The sequence below is a fragment of the Papilio polytes genome, unplaced genomic scaffold, assembly GCF_000836215.1.
Source record: "Papilio polytes unplaced genomic scaffold, Ppol_1.0 DF824080.1, whole genome shotgun sequence".
Taxonomy (NCBI): Eukaryota; Metazoa; Arthropoda; class Insecta; order Lepidoptera; family Papilionidae; genus Papilio; species Papilio polytes.
The window spans coordinates 842657-862741 of NW_013525124.1; the positions used below are offsets into that span (position 1 = coordinate 842657).

Below are 20085 nucleotides of genomic sequence, written 5' to 3' on the forward strand. Positions count from 1 at the left end.
AGGCGGCTCGCGGCTGGAACCTTACGTTGATAAAATTAAATTCGCATCATTGTAACCTGTGTATGTTATCTTCGTTACTCAAGTGTAGAGTTAATGAACCCACCGTAGTATTAGTTAATTGCGAAATATTTCACGTATTGCTACGTAACGTATAATTTAATGTTACCTAAATATCAACATTTTCCACATGTATCTTGAAAGGGTTTGGCGCGTATGGGCTCGAGTGCGTTCGATTTAGCTGCTACTGGCAAAGTATCTTACTATATTTAAATCAATATTTAGCAAGAAGGGTCGGTGACATTTTGTGACAAATTTCGATTAGAAATGCGTATCTAAACGTTTTTATACATTAAATTTGTCAGTAGCATTCTTTATCAAATGTAATGTAAGGTAATCAGAAATTGCATGTATTTTGTAGCATCGGTGGCTTAAAATGTTACACTTCAATAGTTGGCCTTGTTCATATTATGTTTAGGAGAATAACGGAATATCTACAAGTCTTTGAGCAATAAACATGCATTGATCCCTGAATGTAATATGAAAGTGGTCGCTTTTACTGTCGCATACATCCTGTGTATATAGCCCTTTATCCATCGAAAGTTAATAAATAATGAAAATACCTCGGATTTTGTAACACTCGCGGAAACAAAGCCGAGTTTATATAAAAAAACGAAACGACAGACCTTTTAACAGACCTATAGTCATACTGGATGAGGATTGTTTTATAAATTCTTACCTTTATGGTAGAGGAATCAGTTATCTATGGAATTGTGATTTTGATGGTTATATGAAGTGACCATAGACTATAGGTCTGTATGGTGTGAGTCCCTAATTGGGGGTATTTAGAAAATTAGCAATAATGATAGGATAAATTAGAAACCCCTTTCCTCCGATTGCAGATGTCAGGTGAATCGATTTATTGTGCTAACATATCTTACGTCACTTTTAGTGTAAGATGAATAATTTAGTTCAATGTTCCCTTTTATGCCATTGTAATGGTTTTAATATGTATATGTTTGATGAAATGCCCTCTTTTTGCCCCCCTTTGTTTATTTAAAAGTTATATTTTTTATTAAATATGTATTCAATGTTAATTTTGAATTAATATTATGTTTTTTTTAATATATGATACGAGAAATTTATCTGTTTAATCGAGAGCATTTCATAGCAAACACGTTGGACGATTCTAATATAATTCTTACAATAAAATCGTCCAGAGTTGTTTAATTCGTAGATGTGCAGGTTTTTTTTTAAATTCTTTTATTTTCTGTCTGTATTTGGTTCGAAATTTTTTGTTTTAGATGAAAATTGTTCTTTTTTTGGTTGTTTTGGAATACTTGTAATGCGCCGCGGTAAATGGCTAATGGCGTTGGTTTTAACTTAGGACCCCGTAGAGTAGGTTGATAATGGGTCCACTTTTTATGACATTTTATGCGAACTAAAATCGTCAAATTGGTGCTATTTGGTTGCAGCTCGATTTTAAAATGTTTTTCAAATTGCATCACTTAGTTATCAACTTAAAAATGAACTTTATGGATGTTTCGAGAGGTTTTTTTTTATTTTTACTGCTTAATTTATGAGTTATTAATACTATCATATGTTTAAAAATCACAATATAATGTCCAAATTGTTGATATTGTTAATGTTTTGTTATTTCATAGTTATTCTGTTATCTTTTTAAGAAGAAATTCACATGAATTTGATTTACTTGCATCAAGTAGCTTTGGGGTGCTAATTTGTTAGAATACTAAAAGAAATGAATATCAATAAAATGTCATAAATAGTGGACGGCGCTAAAATGCGTTACTTGGTAAAATAGACCACATATAGTTTGTATAGAATTGTGGTTGAAGAAATAACGCTTCGGAAATAACGTTGGAGATAACGGTTTTAATGGTTTGTCCTATGTCTTAAGTTTTATTCGCGGCGATTTTATTGATTGGTCGCATTATGTAAAAGTAGGACAGAGGAATACGTGGGCCCGCTTTAGTGGAAGTGTTGAGAAGGACAATGTTAGGCGAGGCGATGCCCTCTAGTGGTAATGAACGAAGTGTGGTGGTCGGTGTAACGTCTGCCACTGTTTAAATATCACAATTCAAGGATAATTTTGTATGAGAACGTTTTACATCGTATTAACGCTATTGTGAGTTTTAAACAGTGTCAGTATTAAATTGTAATATAATTTATAACTCCGAATATGGACGGTTACAGTTCATATAGGCGTAACTGTTATAGTTTATGTAAAACGTAAGAAGTGTATATGTTATATTTTATACTTTATTTTTTTTTCTTATAGGGGCTCCCTCGCTTTTGTAAGCGGGTCGCCATACATAGTTCCAATGCTACGTATTGTTTTAGTAGCAGTGTCAATTTTGTATGGAAGCTCCGTATATGTATTTCATTTAAAACATCTTGTTACATTATCACAAATTGCAATATTTGCTCTATGTCGTGTTTTATACGTATATATTTTCCTGTAGCGTACACTTCTGTTTGTCATTAAAAATAATCGAAAAAGTAAAAAAAAATATCACATAATATTCATCTGAGGCGCAGATATAAATAATATATATTTAATATAATGTCAAATTAATGTGTAGGTATTTCCATTTTTATAATATTGTTATATTATTTTCATCTTTACATGTCTGAAATACAATTGCGATTATATACCATACTGCAGTCTAAATAATTCAGACATGGCGATTATATTGTTTTGTCGAATATGTGTAAAAGTTGCATTATATCATTTGTACGGTTGGGTATTTTTAAAAGTCATTCAACTAATTACGTCATCTCATTACTTTCGTTATCATGTAATCTATTGATTATCACAGTTTTAACGTTTTGTGCTCATAAGTTCATAATTGTACTTATTCCATTAACGATATTCGCTAAAGAATACCTCGAAAAAAATAAAAAATCTACAAAAAAAAATTAGTGTGTCAAGTTTGCATATAATATTATGTTCGATTAGCAAATAATCTAATGTAATGTGCCTATGCTCTTGATATGTCCGGAACATCTGAGGACACATTGTTTCTAAGACTTATGTTAAGGAGACAAGAAGGTTTGCAATGGCTTAAATTTAGGGGACTTTAACGATGCCATTGCCGCCTTAGTTTCAAACATTAATATATTAATAACATTGAAGCCTTAAACTGTTGAAATGGTATTAATATAGTAATTAGCGTTATTTGTTAGTCGCTTGCATAAAATTTTGAAAGCCTGGTGTTGAACGGTGGCAAACAGAAGTCTATGCAAACGATTAACAAATCGCGTACTGTCCCCGAAAACTGAATACATTATAAGCCTCGTACACACGAACGGCTATTTAGCTTTTTCATCTATAATGTATTAGTATTTAAATTTTTCCAACATCACATTATCCGATGATATGTCAACGTTTGAGATTGAGAGCAGTTTTTCCCATTCGGATACACGTCGCTATATAGCACATTTAGAAAAATGAAAAAAATACAAAAAAAGCAAGTAGTCATTTGAAAAAATCTTAAATCTTGTAAATGCTCTCTGCTCAAGCAACAAGTGCGCTTGTAACCGATAGCTATCGAGTGGCCTTGGTTACATGCATATTTGTTACGGGACATATCAAATTATCATTTTTTTCCTTTCTTGAAAATCCGTAAATTCATTAGAAATAAATTATCTTATAAGCCGGAGTAGGAGTATCCAGGGATTTCACATTTGTATTTATTTTGGTGCCAAATGTACTAAAAAATTTGTTATTCCCAAAAATGTTGATTTAAAAATGTACGATTCTAATTTTAAATTATCACTTTAATTGCACCCTAATCATTATTTTTTTCGGACGTGGCATTGATATATTCGTTGTCCTAAGTAACCTAGCATATTATAGATTTTTAAAAATACAATTAATTTGTACCAACTAGACTTTTGTAATGTTATCCCTGAAAATAGTTACCATTTTCGTTATGTTAGGTTGTGCTCACTACTCTGGTTCTTGCCTTGTGGGAAGAAAAATAAAAAAAATATAAAACACACCAAAATCGAGTTTTATTTATTTTTTAAACTACCTTATATTTGATAAGTTTTTAAAATTACTGAAGATGACATCTACAATTTATTCGATTAGAATAACAATAAAATAGTGGGCGAAGTCGACAGCTGAAACTTGTGGCGCTCCGCCATCTTTGTCTCACTAACGAGAAGGAGCGAGAAGGCGTTATACAAAAACCTCAGTTTATACTTTCATCCGTCGAAATGCACGCGGTGCTTCGTCGGGAGCGAGACACGCCGGCTAGTTTTGAACGGCAGTGATTCGCTTGCTCTTGTCCTTTATAACTTATTCGATATTCATTACATTTTTAAAACATAAACGAAGCGTTGAATAGTGTCAATTGAACTGATCAGTGGAATTATTTTGCTGTTTGTGCAGCTTTGAAAGTTTCCGTGTTTTTGTATCGAGGTAAGCTTTTATTTACTTTTACGCTGTAGATAAGTCTGTAACTCAAGGGAGAGTATTGGATATTAGCAATAATTTAAAATAGAGTAGTTTTCGATAAAGTTAGTTAAATACTTTTTTTAACATCTTTGTGTTGTATTTAATAAATAAATTAATTGTTAAAAATAATACGTGTACGTAAAAATAATAATCGATTTGTGTGCTATGTTATATGGAATGTAAACGCTATGATTTATGTCGATTATCTAATAACTGTTTTCTTCGACCGTGGGAGGTAAGGGTACCGGTAGGAACACCAACTTCCGGCGCGATGCGAATGTGGAAAAAAACTTATGCATACAATCATGTTGCTGTTATATACGAGGTTTTTTTACCAACCTTTTTTTTTATAAACACATAAGGAAATTATGGCTCTATTCTGTTAATTTTTTACTATTCATTTTTTGCTTTCTTATCATGCAAAATTCACGACCGTTTAAAGATATTGAATGAAGGTAGTTTAAAATATTGACGTTAGAAAATAGCGGTTCGTCAAGTCGCGAGTGACCTGGGCAATAACTGTACAAGAAGAAATCTGTAGTCTTATTGTTAGGCTCAGAGTTCACGTGTTTCCTCAAACAGATGAAGTCCTCGTATCCAGGTCAAACATTTCACGCCTATTGACTTTTGCAGTATTTTTTATACATACAAAAATAGTTTTAAAGGTTTGTCATGCTTTAGGCATTTTGTATTATCTAACATGAGAATAATACTGGAAGAAGGTTCTTTGCTCGACTGACCCGTACGTACTCTTGGCAAAGTAATTTGGTATGTAATGTTTACATTATTACGACCTATAGTGTAGCCTAAACTTGACTTTTTTTAAGAATCATGTGTCATTATTTCGTCATCAAGTGCTATAAGCTTTCGCCCGCAACTCCGTCTGCGTGGAATTAATAAACAAAAGTAAGTAGCCTATATGTTCTTCCAGACTATCCTGTACATCTATGCTAAATTAAATCAAGATCAGTCCATCAGATCTTACTTCTTACTAATACTATAAATGCGAAAGTTTAGATGGATGGATGTTGGTTAAAGTTTGTAGCCTAAACGGCTAGTAATCTGGATGAAATTTGGCATAGATGTAGAGGATAGTTTGGAAGAACACATATGCTACTACTTTTTGTTTTTTTTTATTCGCGGGCGAAAGCTAGTAGTAGATAATTTCGTTTTTTAAATAGTAAATATTTCGTGAATAAGGATGTAAGTTATGTAAATAAGTCATGATTCTGCTGTAAATTTTTTATTGAATTTCTTTTATGATGCGCTGTTTGTTTCACGTACTTTCTCTTATACTTTTTTCTGTAAGTTACACGTGGAAGTACATAAATGTGTCTCTGTGTGTCTCTATATTCAGTTAGTTGTGCATGTTATTAATTTCAATCTACTAAAGTTAAGAGACCATCTGTTAAGATATTATTTTAAGTAACTGCCATTTTCTTAATAGTCGCACAAAACCTGTAGTTATGTATCTTTTAAGCAAATCATCTCAACCACCTACGTAAATGTCAACTCTATTATTCAGCCTATATTTATATTAAAAAATCGAAACAAGAAACTAGCATGTAAATGTAACATTTAAGTTTATTTTAAACCAAAGTCTGAAAGGCAAAGTATTTAAATTTCGCAATTTTAGTACAAATAGATATAATTAGCATTCGTTCCAGCAGTACCATCGACCAATGCTAGGGTAAATCTCACAGCCCGTCACACGTGTTAGTCAAGGCCGAACTTAGTTCGTAGCCTCGCCAGGGGCGCGCAACCTTTCACTTACTCTACCATCTTATAAAAAAAATCTTTGTCTAACAAGTTGCCTCCCAATCCGGTAATAATAACAAAGTAACGGCCCGACCCGAAGCTCCTGAGCCCTCGAGCTTAGTTACTCACAAACGAGGTTTAGGCTAAGCGCGTCTTTGCTCGTCCACCTCAAGTCTCGTGAATCTGTAAATACCTTTTCAAGGCAATACTGGCAATTTATTAAAAAAAAAAAGATTAACTTACATGGCTCTACCACCTAAGATAGCCTTAATTATGTCATAATGAAAAGGTTTATATTAAAAATATTGGTCAAGTTAAAGGTTTAGTATGTATGTAGTGGATTGTCTTTAAACTTTACTAAATAGTTAAAATGTATTTATTAAATATACTGCAATATTAAAATTATTGGTAAGAGTTTTCCGTGTTAATATTTTAATTTTTTCAAGAATTATTTCTGTGGTCGTGAGATTGACCAATACTTGACAACCCCTGGCTCTTTTCAAACAAGTTCTCGGCACCGTTTTGTTGAAACACAACGATCTGGGAGTCTATTATTTATAGCCTATTTCTAGCATTCGAAACCTAGTTCTCGTGCAAGATCTATTAACGATGAGTGATTCATCACTAAATGGATTGTACAAGTCGGATGTTAATTTGTCTTAACATATTGTTATTTGAAAACTCAATAGCAACTAATGCGAAAATGCTTTTAGCTTCTATTATCTTTATAACCTATCTATTGTGTTTAGACCTAGACATGACTTGATGTTTACGACTAACACGTTGTGGCAACACCAATTATACTATAAAAAAAACTGTTTACTCTGTTTCAAAACGTTTACAAGTAGAACCTTCAACTTTTATGCTAAAACGCGAGTTTTAAAATCAATTTGTTTTTATAGAATTAACTAATTTCTACTGATATTATAAAGAGGAAAGTTTTCATTTTTGGATTTTTAAGTAAGTTTTTTTTATTTTTTCAGTAAGTTATATATGATATGGTTTTACAATTTTTTTAAATTCACGCGGATGAAGTCGTGAGCAACAGTTAACACCTTAAAGTTATTGTAAAAACAATTTATGCTGCACGAATGGGCGGGCTTGAACTTTGCAATACAACGACCACATACACTGTTTGTGACAGACGACAGGCGTGTTGGAAGTAATTCCGCGTTTCACTTGATAAGTGTGCGTGACGGAAGCCTAATTTTACTCTCTTTCCCTTCCGACATACGTATAAGAAGAGAAAATATCCCAATTGTGTACTTGCAAGGCAACGCATCTGCAATTTCAGCGAATTCAAATGGCTGAGTAAAAAAAATCAATATTTCTCTACCCCTAGTTATTATATCTACAAACCTAGTACATGAATTATATTCGTGACGTCTCTTTATTTATAAATTTTTAGTCTATGAGACAAAGAATACGTCGACCTCTTAAAACGTAGGGAACGTATACGAGTAATAAATTGATCGTCAAACTCAAATCGTCGGGTTCTTATTAGCGTGCTTAGATAGGAGATAGTGGACGCCCAGCGCCCACGCCCACGCACCGCCGGCGCTGTAATTATCTCAACCATTGTCCACGCCGGACAATAAACACAATACTGCGCCTATCCCGCCAATTTCTCGATCCCAGATAGAATAGTCCTATGATAGCGCACACCATCCTTCGAAGTTTTATGTTATTTTTGTCTCTGCCTGGATTTTCATCGCATAAATTTATTAACCGAGACCATTAAGTCTGTATCGATAGACATATGAGATCTTGGTAAAACACATTCAAACTTTTTAAGAAACCGGGCAATATCGAAGCATAACACATGTCATGTGAAGAACGAGATCTCTTTTTTTGTCTTAATCTATTTTCCTATAAAATTGATAAAAAAAGAAGCATTAAGCAGTTAACAGGTTTAAATCTCAATTTCATGTCACTACTATTACTACACCTTGCAAATTTACCTTCACATAAAGTGATAATTGACACAGATTATTTTGTTCATACCATGGTATAGCTGCGTGCCACTTTAGTCGCTCTTTACGGGACAGTACTAATAAGAACATGAATCAGTTAAGCCATAACTCACGTGAGGCTGGCGAGTATTGAACCTCCTGCGGTGACTACGACCTGATTGTCGATATATTTTCACACGTAAGTCTTTGAGAAGGAACGTTATAGTCTTTAGGTATCTAAAACTTGGATTTATAAAGATTTATAAAGAAGATTTAATGCGAATTGTTTTTAACAAAAAATCATGAAATATCATTCTATAGATACATAAGACTATAGTTCTTTAGCCCTATGACTTGCTTATTTTGAGTTCATTTATTTGTACACACAAGTAACTTTACGTGTACACAAGATACAAAGAACAAAAAGCTTCTTTTGTAACACGAGTCGTGTTTTAAGCATTAGCATGATTTTAACTCCCAGGTGTTTTTGCGGCGCTAGTGTGCTGCGGAAATCCGGCGTAATTTATGGCCAAAGATATTACAATCGATAGAATAGACATAACGAATTAAACCGTATCCTTAAAAGATGTACTACACAGTTTATCTAGATTGGGAGTGTCGAAGGTATTTATGAACTTGCCATTTTTCTAATAAAATATTTGCTGAGGCTATGATGTATCATGAAATAATTTTGATTCTGTCATTACCATGAACATTTCGTACTGTAGGGATCACTATCTACTAGCGTTTGCTTTGCATATTTTTATACTGCATACTTTTTTGTAGCGCATAATGAATTTTATAATAAGTAGGGGCACGAGCTATTAGTTCCCGATTGCAGGTCTAGAATGACACTTATATTGTCCGCTCTATGATTTGTATACTCTTTGTTTATGACACACGGTTGCAGTGAAATCGGTCTAGATGTTACGGCAAAACGAACAATATTGCTCTGATGCTTATCAATGACGAAACTCGTTATTGCATCATACATAATGACAGCGAAACTCAGTTTTTATGTAATAATCGTTGCAGTAAAGCTAAAAATTTAATTTGCATCTATTCTTACGCTTATTTTAATATTCATCTTGATATTTTGATGTGGCTTTGTTGATTTCGTAACGGAAATTTTGTATTCGTTTTAAATAGTCTGTGTTCAGTTATGTAAAATATTGTGCCCTGGAATAAAATGGCGGGTCTTATAAGAGAACACAATATCAATAAGATTGTTTAAGAATTACTCGATAGAAAAATCATGGCTTTAAAGCAGAATAATAAAAATAAATTTAAAAAAGAATGTCTGTCTTTCCTTGTTATCGTTGAAGGACATGAGATAATCATTGTTTCCTGCGATTGTGTTTTTAATTAAATAAATTGTCGAAATAAACGCGTTGTTAGAAAAATGACTTTGTTCTGGAGGTCGCGAGATTTACTATATTCACCTCCGGTTTAATTACGAAACTGTTTCCTGTAAAAAGTTAGTTCAAGAATTTACGATAGAAATCTGTATCCTTAATTGTCTGATTGATATCACTGAAGGAAACTTGGCATTACTCGTATTATTGTTTATTACTAGCTGTTTTCGTGGCGATTCACCCGCGTGAAATTATGAAAACTTTAATTTATTGTTTTATTTGTCAAATTTTCAATTACAAATGTCAAAATTACCGTTACCATCATAACCTTGCTTCCTTAATGTTGGCAGCTTGTAGTTTATGGTCCCATTCCCACATTAAGGTTTTTTCCAATTTATTTGCCCATAAGTTTAATAGCGTGAAAATATATAGTCTAAAGCGTGTAGTAAATGTAGGGCATTTTATTAAATAAAGAATTATTAAAAAAAACATGCTGTGATTGATTCCGTAATATCCTACGCTACAAAACAGTGTGCGTTTACGCTTAATTATGTTAGTATTAGTATAGATAGATATAGCCTGCTAACAAAGGAAACACGAGTAAATTCAGAAGGGTAATAGAAATGAAAAGAAGACACGTACCGTTAGGACCTTCCGTAAAAAGATGATTTATCACTAATTTTCTTTAGAGTTGATATGTTATGGCCTAAAGAGTCATATTGTAAAGTGCGAGTAACTTTAATAAAATTACGTACTCGGGAGTTCTTTACAAACTGTATTATAGATGACGAAAAAAAAATGGTATCACGTATTTTTAACCTTTAATCGAAGCCGCCAGTTTCTGGGAACGGTTTTAAAGTCTTCTCATTTCCTAAAATGGTGTTTGTGGAATTTGCATGCGGAATGGATGAAACGTTTCTCCAAACGCAGCTTTGTTCCGTGAGTCGTCTTGCTAGCGCTTTGTTATTTTATTGGCGTAGCTAATTGATTGATTTAAAAAGATAAGTGTTGTATCGAGATTATAATTTTACGCTTAAGAATTGTATACCAGCATTTCTATATATTTTTAAAATCTTAGCAAGAACCATGTGATTTGGCTGCAAGTTTTATTTTCTTAAAATACGTGACATTTAATACTTTATGGTACCACTGAAATCTTTTGCAAAACAATTTGATTATATTCCTCACCGTTTAGCTTACAACTTTTAAGAAGCTATACACTTAGAGTTGATTTACATAATACCGTTACAGGATTAAATAATGAAATACGAATTGTATTGAGGTCTTATTGGTATAATGTAATCAAATTGTAACAACAGAATGACGCAACTAAAGAACTCTCTCGACTTGCGATGCCATCAAGCTCCGTTTTAAAACTCGAACAATCCGAGTCTTATAGATAGAAAATTGAGATAATTTTACCCCATTTTAGTTTCCATTCCGATATCGTTCGGCGGTTAAATAGAACGCTTTGTTGCTCACGAGTTCGTCCGCCATATTGCTTTGAGATAATCACCATGGACGGATGAGTCACGGCGAAGGTAGATACGCTCAAATTGACTCCCTTTGTCAAACCCGACGCTGTTATTATAGTTTCACACAAGGGCGCAACACTGAGGTAGAGCAGTAGATACCTCGGTACTGCCATTCTTCGAACACACTGTTCTGCGGCGTCTGCCAAACTATAGTAGTTCTGTTCTTACTCTGCTTTCCTCGTGACATTACGGGACAAACCTAACTTTGACAAACTTGTAACAATGGATTTTTAACCTTAAGTCCAAAGAAGCTAGTATACATGTGGCAAAATCTTTGTCAGGTCCATATTTAGCTTTTGGGCATAGATATCATCTCCTTTGTTGGAGGGCCGCTATGCCGTATGCGGGGGTTGCCATTTTGGCATTGACCGGTTATGGTCTGCAACTCTTCGAAAACCTTTATCGAGGTGAGACAAATGAGGTTTTATTATCTCCGGTTGTAAACTTTTAATCAATTACATTTTACCGTTTTAATTATATTAAGCTTCTTTATATTAATTTTACTCGTATGTTTTTTATTTCAAAGTCCACGTATTCTCATGTTTTTCTAATACCCTGAGTAAGTAGATGACTCAGATTACGTGTAACATAAGATAATTTATTTCTATAAAATATGCCTTGATACAGGTTACAGTTCTCATGGGCGATCTGATACTTTTAATGCAATGCGTATCGTTAGATTAAGTTTAATATTAACTTCTCATTAGAGTTTTGTAAAGTCTCGTTTCAGTCGCTTGATTTTATATATGTGGTTATGAATACTGGTAGATAGGGTACCAGATTAATGCAAGAGCTAGCTAGACAAATGCATACTAGATTACCTTGCAAAATGAGGGACAAACGTTGTCCTTACGTAATATAATATTACTAGAAACACCCGTCCAGATCTAGTCAGCCTTTACCTAGATCTGGGTATTTAAATTCAGATTTTGTCCACAATAAGTATTAAATATATTTAATTCAAAGAATCCAGTACGATTGAAAGTAAACCTTAAATGTAAACAAATGAGGTGTGATTTCGATGTTCGGATGTTTAAACCATTGGTAAATTGCATTTGTTTCTGACACAATAAGTTTGACCAAAGATTTCATTCTAAAGTGCTTATATAAACTCTTTTTGAGCTTTGTACAGTATTTACAAAGATTCAAAAACATCATCTCTTTACCCCTCCGTAGAATCAGTTGATTTTGAAATGTCTACCATGCAAGCGACATCTTTAACCAAACCACGTTTTTTCTTAACACATTACAAAAAACACAAGAAATCAAGAAGGAAAGGATCATATTTTTGTTTATTTCCCACAGTCAAATGTTGTACGTATGCGTCATAAGTCTTGTATCAAAAGTTACAATCAGCTATCCTTTTATGGTCTACTGGAGTTATCTGTCCGAACTATGTATGTCAAAACGTGTCGAAACATAGGTCAAGCGAAGTCGACATTTTGTCAGAAAGATTTAAAATCAAGACTATTGTAAAACACGTGAGACGACTTCTAGTGTTACGCATTTTGAACACGCTCGCGTAAAAGGCCAAAATCGGCCTTAAGTTGGTACGAACGAAGAAAACTATATCTCCCCCGCTAGCGAAACTATTGTCTCACGTTCCATTACATTACATAAAATGTAAACATTATGTTTCCACAATTTATAGCAATTTAATCTCTCCTAGTGCTGGTGGGTTTAAAAAGACCTGCCACGCACTAGCGGAAATATCATAGGGGGCGCATTTTGGCCCACCGCCGCCAGATGAAGAATGATGATTTTACTTGCCGCAGTAGACGTGTTAACGATTTTTGTGGTAGATTTGAGCTATTATAAACTATCATAATTTTTCCATACCAGCAATATCAACATTATTTTCTTTTCCAAAAGTAATACGAAACGAATTTAATTTCATTCAAATTATTGTTTATATCAATGTATATAAATTGTTATTATCTACCTAATTTGCAACGTTTTAAGGTTATCAATGATCATGTTTCCCGCCAAAAAGAAAAAAATGTCTTAATTTTTTTATCTGTCGATGTTATCATGTTTTATTCGCTCTAATTCTTATTACTTTAACTATCTGAGTTGTTAATCGTACCAGTTGACGCAATATAATTTGACATTGACAGTTAGTTACAGAGCAATTTGCCCTTCATGCACTTGTTTTGACAGTGCAAAATGTTAACATTTAGTTCACGCTGTGTTGATCGCGTCTGCAGAATACGGCTGTCAACGCGTAGCTGGAAGCATGGAAGATAACATGCATTTAAAGTGATCGTTGAATTGCTTCGCAACTATTGGTGGTCTGTAAAGCCATTAAATAGAAAAAATTCATCAAGCAGTTCATAAAATTTTTTACTACAATACTGGCCACAAGGACTAAAAACATTCGTCTGTTTCCTTAATTAAAAATAAATAAGTGTTGTAAAGAGGTTTTACATTTATACTCTTGCGGAATTTTTTGAGAAGTCCTTATAAATAAGGAGTAGAATTTTAGACTTATTATAGACATTGTTTTTGTGCTTATATAGGTCGTAAAATGATAATAAAGTAAAACCATAACTAATGTTTTATTTATTTATACAGCTATCGAATTACAATTGTAATAAAAATACCTAACATACGTTTATGGTACGTGGATTGATTTATTGCCTTTGCCTTTCATTACAATTTTATTACATTTAAAAATATTGTCATCCGTTTTTAACATTTGGCAGAATTTTTAATTTGGAAAACATGATATGGAATTCTGTAACAAATCTTGATCTATAAAATCTCGCATTATCTGAGGGTCTATTACGAATATGTGACAGTTGCGAAAACGTATTCTTAACAATATCGAATTTGTATGAGATTTGGTATTGTATTTTACGCTCGGTAGGGGTGCTGCACAAATCCAATACTATTGAAGACGTTACAAAAACACTCTTATTCGAGATTAATGTAAAATTTTGTCATCTCTCTGTTTTCATGCGAAATATGACGGAAACGAATGCAATGACATGAAACTCAAAAGGGCGCGGAAGCAGCATTCTGTGCTAGTCTTTTGTTATAGTGAACGCATTGTACCCAATTTGACACTTTAATATGAAGCAGGCGAAAGAGATTCGAGTTTCAAGTGAGTACGTATCGAGTTGTTTCCATTGGTAATGCGTTTGACATTTGAGGTGAACAAACGACCTCGGACACGAAACCGTTTATTTGTAATAACCATACAGCATATAATACATCCGCAATCCAATTGATTCGTGTTTTTCTCGTTTCTATCAAATGGTGTATTGTATGTAGCCTACATAAGAAAGTCGCCTGATTCAAAGTTATCTGACGTTTAGACGAAACTCGGTATTTGGGATTTTGAGCGTTTTAAATAATGGTATCTTTATGTTAATGAGTTTGAAATTTTAGCGTTAAATAATTGTGTCGCATTGTTTTTGAATTTAGAACTATAATGTGCTATATATTCAGTTGACAGTTTTAAATTGTTTTTTTTTTAATTCCAACGATGTTAATGATTTATTAGCTATGATATTTGTGTTAACTATTTTTTGGCTACTTTTAGTCTCCTTACTTGATGCTGCATTATATTATATTTCTATAAAGCTTGCATACGAAGAACTATACCATTTAGTACACCAAATAATCTTGAAGCAATTTTGACCATTTTCTTCTCAATATAATAAACACAATCGGATTAAATTTTACAAATACATTTAAAGATTACTTTATAAACTCCAACATAAATGAGGAAGCAATTTTGTGAATATAAAACTTTATTGAAATTAGTGTTTTATGTTAAAATAACATCGCGACGGGTCACGAAAAGTGCAGATATGCAATTAGGAAGCGGATGATTTAGACCGAAGTCCATTATGTACCAAATTGAATGCATAAAACTGTCGACGTGATTTACTCCGCGAACTTGTTATAACCCAGATCTGGTATTGTTAATTAACTGAATATTCATTATAATTACTATTTTTATATATTCAAAGACGTTTCTAGGTCGTTACTAATGTTAACGTTGTTTTATAAGACTTTCACTTAAGGTATTTGATATCCAGGTCCAGATGAAAAATGGATTCTAGAATTTTCCATATGTCTCCGTGTATTCTCGTCATCTTTATAGAGTACTAGCTGTTGCTCGCGACTTCGTCCACGTGAAGTAGCTATTTAATGGTGAAAGAAATCGGTTTAGTCGTTTTTGAGTTATTTCAATACGTGAATAAAATAAAAATAAATAAGATAGCCTCTAATTCAGATCCTCTTACAAAGTTATTGAACATGTTTCTTATACATTTAATTTACTACTATTTTACTACTGTACAGTTACTTTATTACTAGGATTTGATACTTTTTCAGAACATACAAAAATAACATTAGTTAGATTTAGATAATGGTTTGCACACTTTTACTCTCTTTAAAGTTACTTATTGTCTTTGTTAAAATTCCTTCGTTCATTACGTTGCTTTTATCAGTATATGACTAGAAGTTTCCAGTTTGAACTGTATTGTTATAGGTATGCTGGTGTGAGATGGGGCAGACGGAGGAGCAGCCAAGCCCGCGGCGCTCACCCGCGCTGCCCGCGCCGCCGGCACTGCCAGCGCTGCCGCCGCCTATCCAACCCTACAGCGGCTTCCTCGGCAATGTAAGTACTTTACAGAATTTACTGGATATTTCGTATTGATTAGGGGGACCATGATTTTATAAGGAACTAGCTATTGCCCGCGACTTCGTCCTCGTGAAATAAAAAAAAGATAAAAAACTTATGTTACAGTTTTTAAAATCGGCCCAGTACTTTTTGAGTTATTTCAATATGTATATGCAAGAAATTAGCTAAAGCTTGGTGGACTAAACTTTGCCTTCTTTTTTCAAAATTCTCTTGAATTTGACGTCTTCAAATCCACGTTAAAAATGCAGTAATTTTAAAACGCTGGCAACATTAAACAACATCTTATCCCCTGAACAGTAAAAGCTTCCGTCTGTCATTCCAATTACCATATAGTGGCCAAATCGGATAGTGTCTGGCGTTCCATTTCACACACGCTGTGTCGCCATTATCATAAAATGACCGGGCGCTCGCCGCTGGGCCATCTGTCTTGCTCTGTCGACTTTCCTCGACTTATCGCCGGCCAGTTCCAAGCTAACGGTGTCGAGATGAAAGTGACGACTTAAAACTAGAGATTCGCTCTCAACTGTAAACTTCCTTCGATCTTGTTTCCCTTGAATATGAATTACTAGCTTTCGCCCGCAACTCTATCCGCGTGTGATGAAAAAAGACAAAAGTGAGTAGCCTATGTGTTCTTCCAGACTATCCTCTACATATATACCGAATTTCATCGAAATCCGTACAGCCGTTTAAGCTACAAACTCTAACAAACATCCATCTAAACTATCGCATTTATAATATTAGTATGATGTAAAACTAGCGCCCTGACTCGGGTGGCAAGAACGGCCTCACACCTCTTTTCTGCATGACGGAAAATCCTTTGTTCTATCAGTTACGTTGCATAAAAGAAATTGAAGGTGAAACAGAGGTCAAAAACTTTGTTTCTATACGAATTTAAGATTATTAAACATGCATTATCATAAAGTAGCGAAACTGTTTAATTTGATGTTAATTAATTTCTTATGTCTGTTTGTTTTTTTAACTAAATAACGAAAAAAAAACAATTTGACTTTGTTTTGATGTTTTGCTCTGACATTTCAAATATTGCTAATTTATTCAAGCAACAAATAACAGTATTACTCGTAAGTAACAAATCTTATAATCAAAACACTATTAACTTACGTTTTCTTTTACATTTTTTCCGAACGCTCGGCCTATTTTATGCCTCTTCTTTAACAAGCTCATTGCAAACCGACTTCTCCATGCCCGAGTATAACAGAAGGACTAAAAAAAATACTATGTACATTACGATATTTCTTAGTTCTATTGTAATATATTTAGTTACGACATCGTTTAAGAATAAGTAGTTATTGTTGGTGGGATCTGATTGTGTAAGGAGACGGTAAAACGCGAGCGGCATCGCTAGGGTTGCCACATGGATTCAATCAGAACTAGGATTGAATAGTTCACTAACGGAGTACATACAGGAAAAATAATATCTAAATGGCGTGTTAAGGAGTCAAGGGTTATCATTGTTAATTTTATTGTCGCCAATGTTCAGCTGTATATTTCTAAAAGATTGGCAACCCTATGTGTTGCTGAGCTTGGCTATCGCAAATCAGAGCAATTTATGCAGCTAGCGTAGCGCCGCGCCGCGGGCGGGAATCTGCCAGGGTGACCACACGGGTGATATGTTTTTAACTATTATAAAATTAAAATCAGAACCTTAAAGTTTCATTTGACAGTATGTTTTAATATCGAGTAATGTGTATATGAAACGTTTTCATTAAAGCTGAAAGCATTTGTGATTTTTAAATTTAAAGCATAAATATAACACACTAGCTTTCGCCCGCGACTCCGTTCGCATGGGATTGTAAAAACAAAACTGAATAGCCTACTTGTTCTTTCAGACTATCGTCTACATCTGTGCCAAATTTCAATTAGTCCGTTCAGCCGTTTAGGCTACAAACTCTAACAAACATCCATCCAACTAAACTTTCACATTTATAGTATTAGTAAGATTTAGCATCTAAACATAATAGATTTATTTATTGTATATGACAACATTATTAAGCTCGTGTAGCAAAAGTGAAAAGTCCGCTTAATTCTTTTCTATTGGTCCATCTATTAGGAGCAGATTACTGGTCGCACAATCTTCTTATGCTCATAAATTGCTCGATTTGTTAACTCCGGCGCTGCTAAGCCACCATTAGAGACGGATCCCGGCGCATAAACAAAGACAACTGGACGCGTTTGCCACTTATTGTATTGTGTTGAGCTACCCTTTTGTAATTCACGCATTTAACTCTTATTTACATCATCTTTTGCAACTAATAAGGTAGCGTGAACTAGGTTTCATTGCATGAAATGTAAAGCGGCTTAATAGTTCTTAAATTCGGATTAAAGTACAAAGTCTTTGCCCAAACAATCATCTGCGTGGAATAAAAAAAAAGTAGTCTATGAATTCTTTGTTTGTGTTTGTGTTTGTTCTACATCTGTATCCAAATTCATAGAGATTTATTAATCCATTTTGGACATACGTAGTAGCTAGTATTCATGCTATTTTTAGACCGAGAATTAGAAACATAACTAAATAAGTGTACATCCAATCCCCAATACGGTTCTACGGATCTAATTAAATCAGAACAATGCTGAATAAATGATTTGATTATGTAAAATTCAAATAACCCTTCAAAGATAGCGACAGGCGCCGCGAACCCGGATATTTACTATTGTCTCGTCGACTTTAATATTAAACCTGATACATTATTCAAGGCCTCTCGATGCAAGCCAATCGACGATATCTGTTGGGGTTCATGCTAATACGGGATTACTAACGGTCTTATTCTTGCTGTAGTGACCGATATCCGTCAACTACCAGTTTTCCTTAAAAAAAGTTGTTACATTAACACCTTTTTTATAAACATACTTACGGATTTATTTGACCTTTTACGCTCCAACGATTTACCTGATATTTATCATTATAAACTTTTGTTATACCGATTTTCGAGTGACGGGTTTTTCGCGCGGTTGTCACTTTTGACATTATTTTTGGCGGGTAACGGTTCTCGGCAATTTAATGTAGATTAAAATATGTTATGAAGATAATTAAACGTCCAGTTTTTTACTCTATCACAATTTGTTCCACGACATTAAACCAAATCTTGTACATAAACATTCGGTAACTTTTTTTTTTTCGAAATGTTTGCGTATATTTTATACGTTAAGCAAAGTTAAAGGAAAATGGTCGAGGTAAAACTTTTACATAAACATAAACCCTGTAACAACGAAAATCACAAACAAGTGTTGCCATTTTCAACACTCATAGCGATAATTTTAGTTCATAGACATTGTCTATGGGCAATTTAAAAACGGCAAAGGCCCAAGATGATGGTGCAGTCCCGAGTTACGACAGAAAACAATACAGGGCACCGCACGCTTGACCTCACTGTAGCAAGATTATGCTTATTTGCCTTTTATATTAAAAAAGGAGCAAGTCAGCCGAGCCACAGGATGTTTACGAGCAACAAGAAACACGCTGTATCTAGTCGCTTTGAACTTTTTCTATAATAACAGCGGATGTATTAATATTCTACTACTTCTATGGGCGCTTTGTAACAAGGCAGCTTCGCGATTAGAAATTGTTTAGTCAAGGTCTATACTAATATTATAAAGAGCAAAGATTTTTATTTTTGTAGGTATTGAAATAACTAAAAAACTACTAGGCCGATTTTAAAAATTCTTTCACCTTTAGAAAGGTAATTTATCTGTGAGTAACAAAGGCTACATTTTTATTTCACGCGGGAGAAGTCGCGAGGAATAGTTATTTTATACGAATATTAAGTTTTTATACATGTTTTCTACAGTGTAAACTGTGTAGTGTCGTGTTAAATTAGTGATCGTTTTGAGCCGGTTGTGCTACTTGAGGATTGTCTACCACAGGCCGGGTGTTGCGTGGGCAACGCCACTCCTATAACATCTTTTATGACAGATCTTCCGCCCATCAATGGTACACTTATTATAGAACTATCGGCCTAAATTCCATTATTTATATTGCGGCCTACTAATTTCGCCTACGCGATGTTCAAATTAAGTGGATAATGCCGTAATTTAAAGGCATATCTAATTAATTGTCTATAAACGAATTTCGGAAGTTATAATTTTGGTATTGAATTAATTAATTGGGACGAAAAATAGTATAAAATTCTAACAAAATAATGAGAATCATCTTCTAAGTATTTAATTAAACAAAGTTTTTAACCGTCTAATTTAGAAAGAACATTTTTTAACAATAATTGCGAGTTTCCGATTTATTTACATGAAAATAAAAACCTAAACCATTGTAGAAGGCAAAAGAAACATCATTATAGAGACAACGAAAAATATCATAAAGTTTTTATTATAATTT

General features: G+C 33.7%; 1 protein-coding gene across 1 annotated transcript in view; it reads left to right on the forward strand.

The window, feature by feature from the left end:
* The first annotated feature begins 4242 nt into the window (after window positions 1-4242).
* The window catches only part of LOC106100019 (leucine zipper putative tumor suppressor 2 homolog), a 74237-nt gene continuing 58394 nt past the window's right edge, over window positions 4243-20085 (forward strand). The window contains exons 1-2 of the mRNA XM_013278748.1: window positions 4243-4447; window positions 15588-15716. Of these exons, the coding sequence (XP_013134202.1) occupies window positions 15603-15716 (114 nt within the window). The 5' untranslated portion in view covers window positions 4243-4447; window positions 15588-15602. The remainder of the gene's footprint in view (window positions 4448-15587; window positions 15717-20085) is intronic.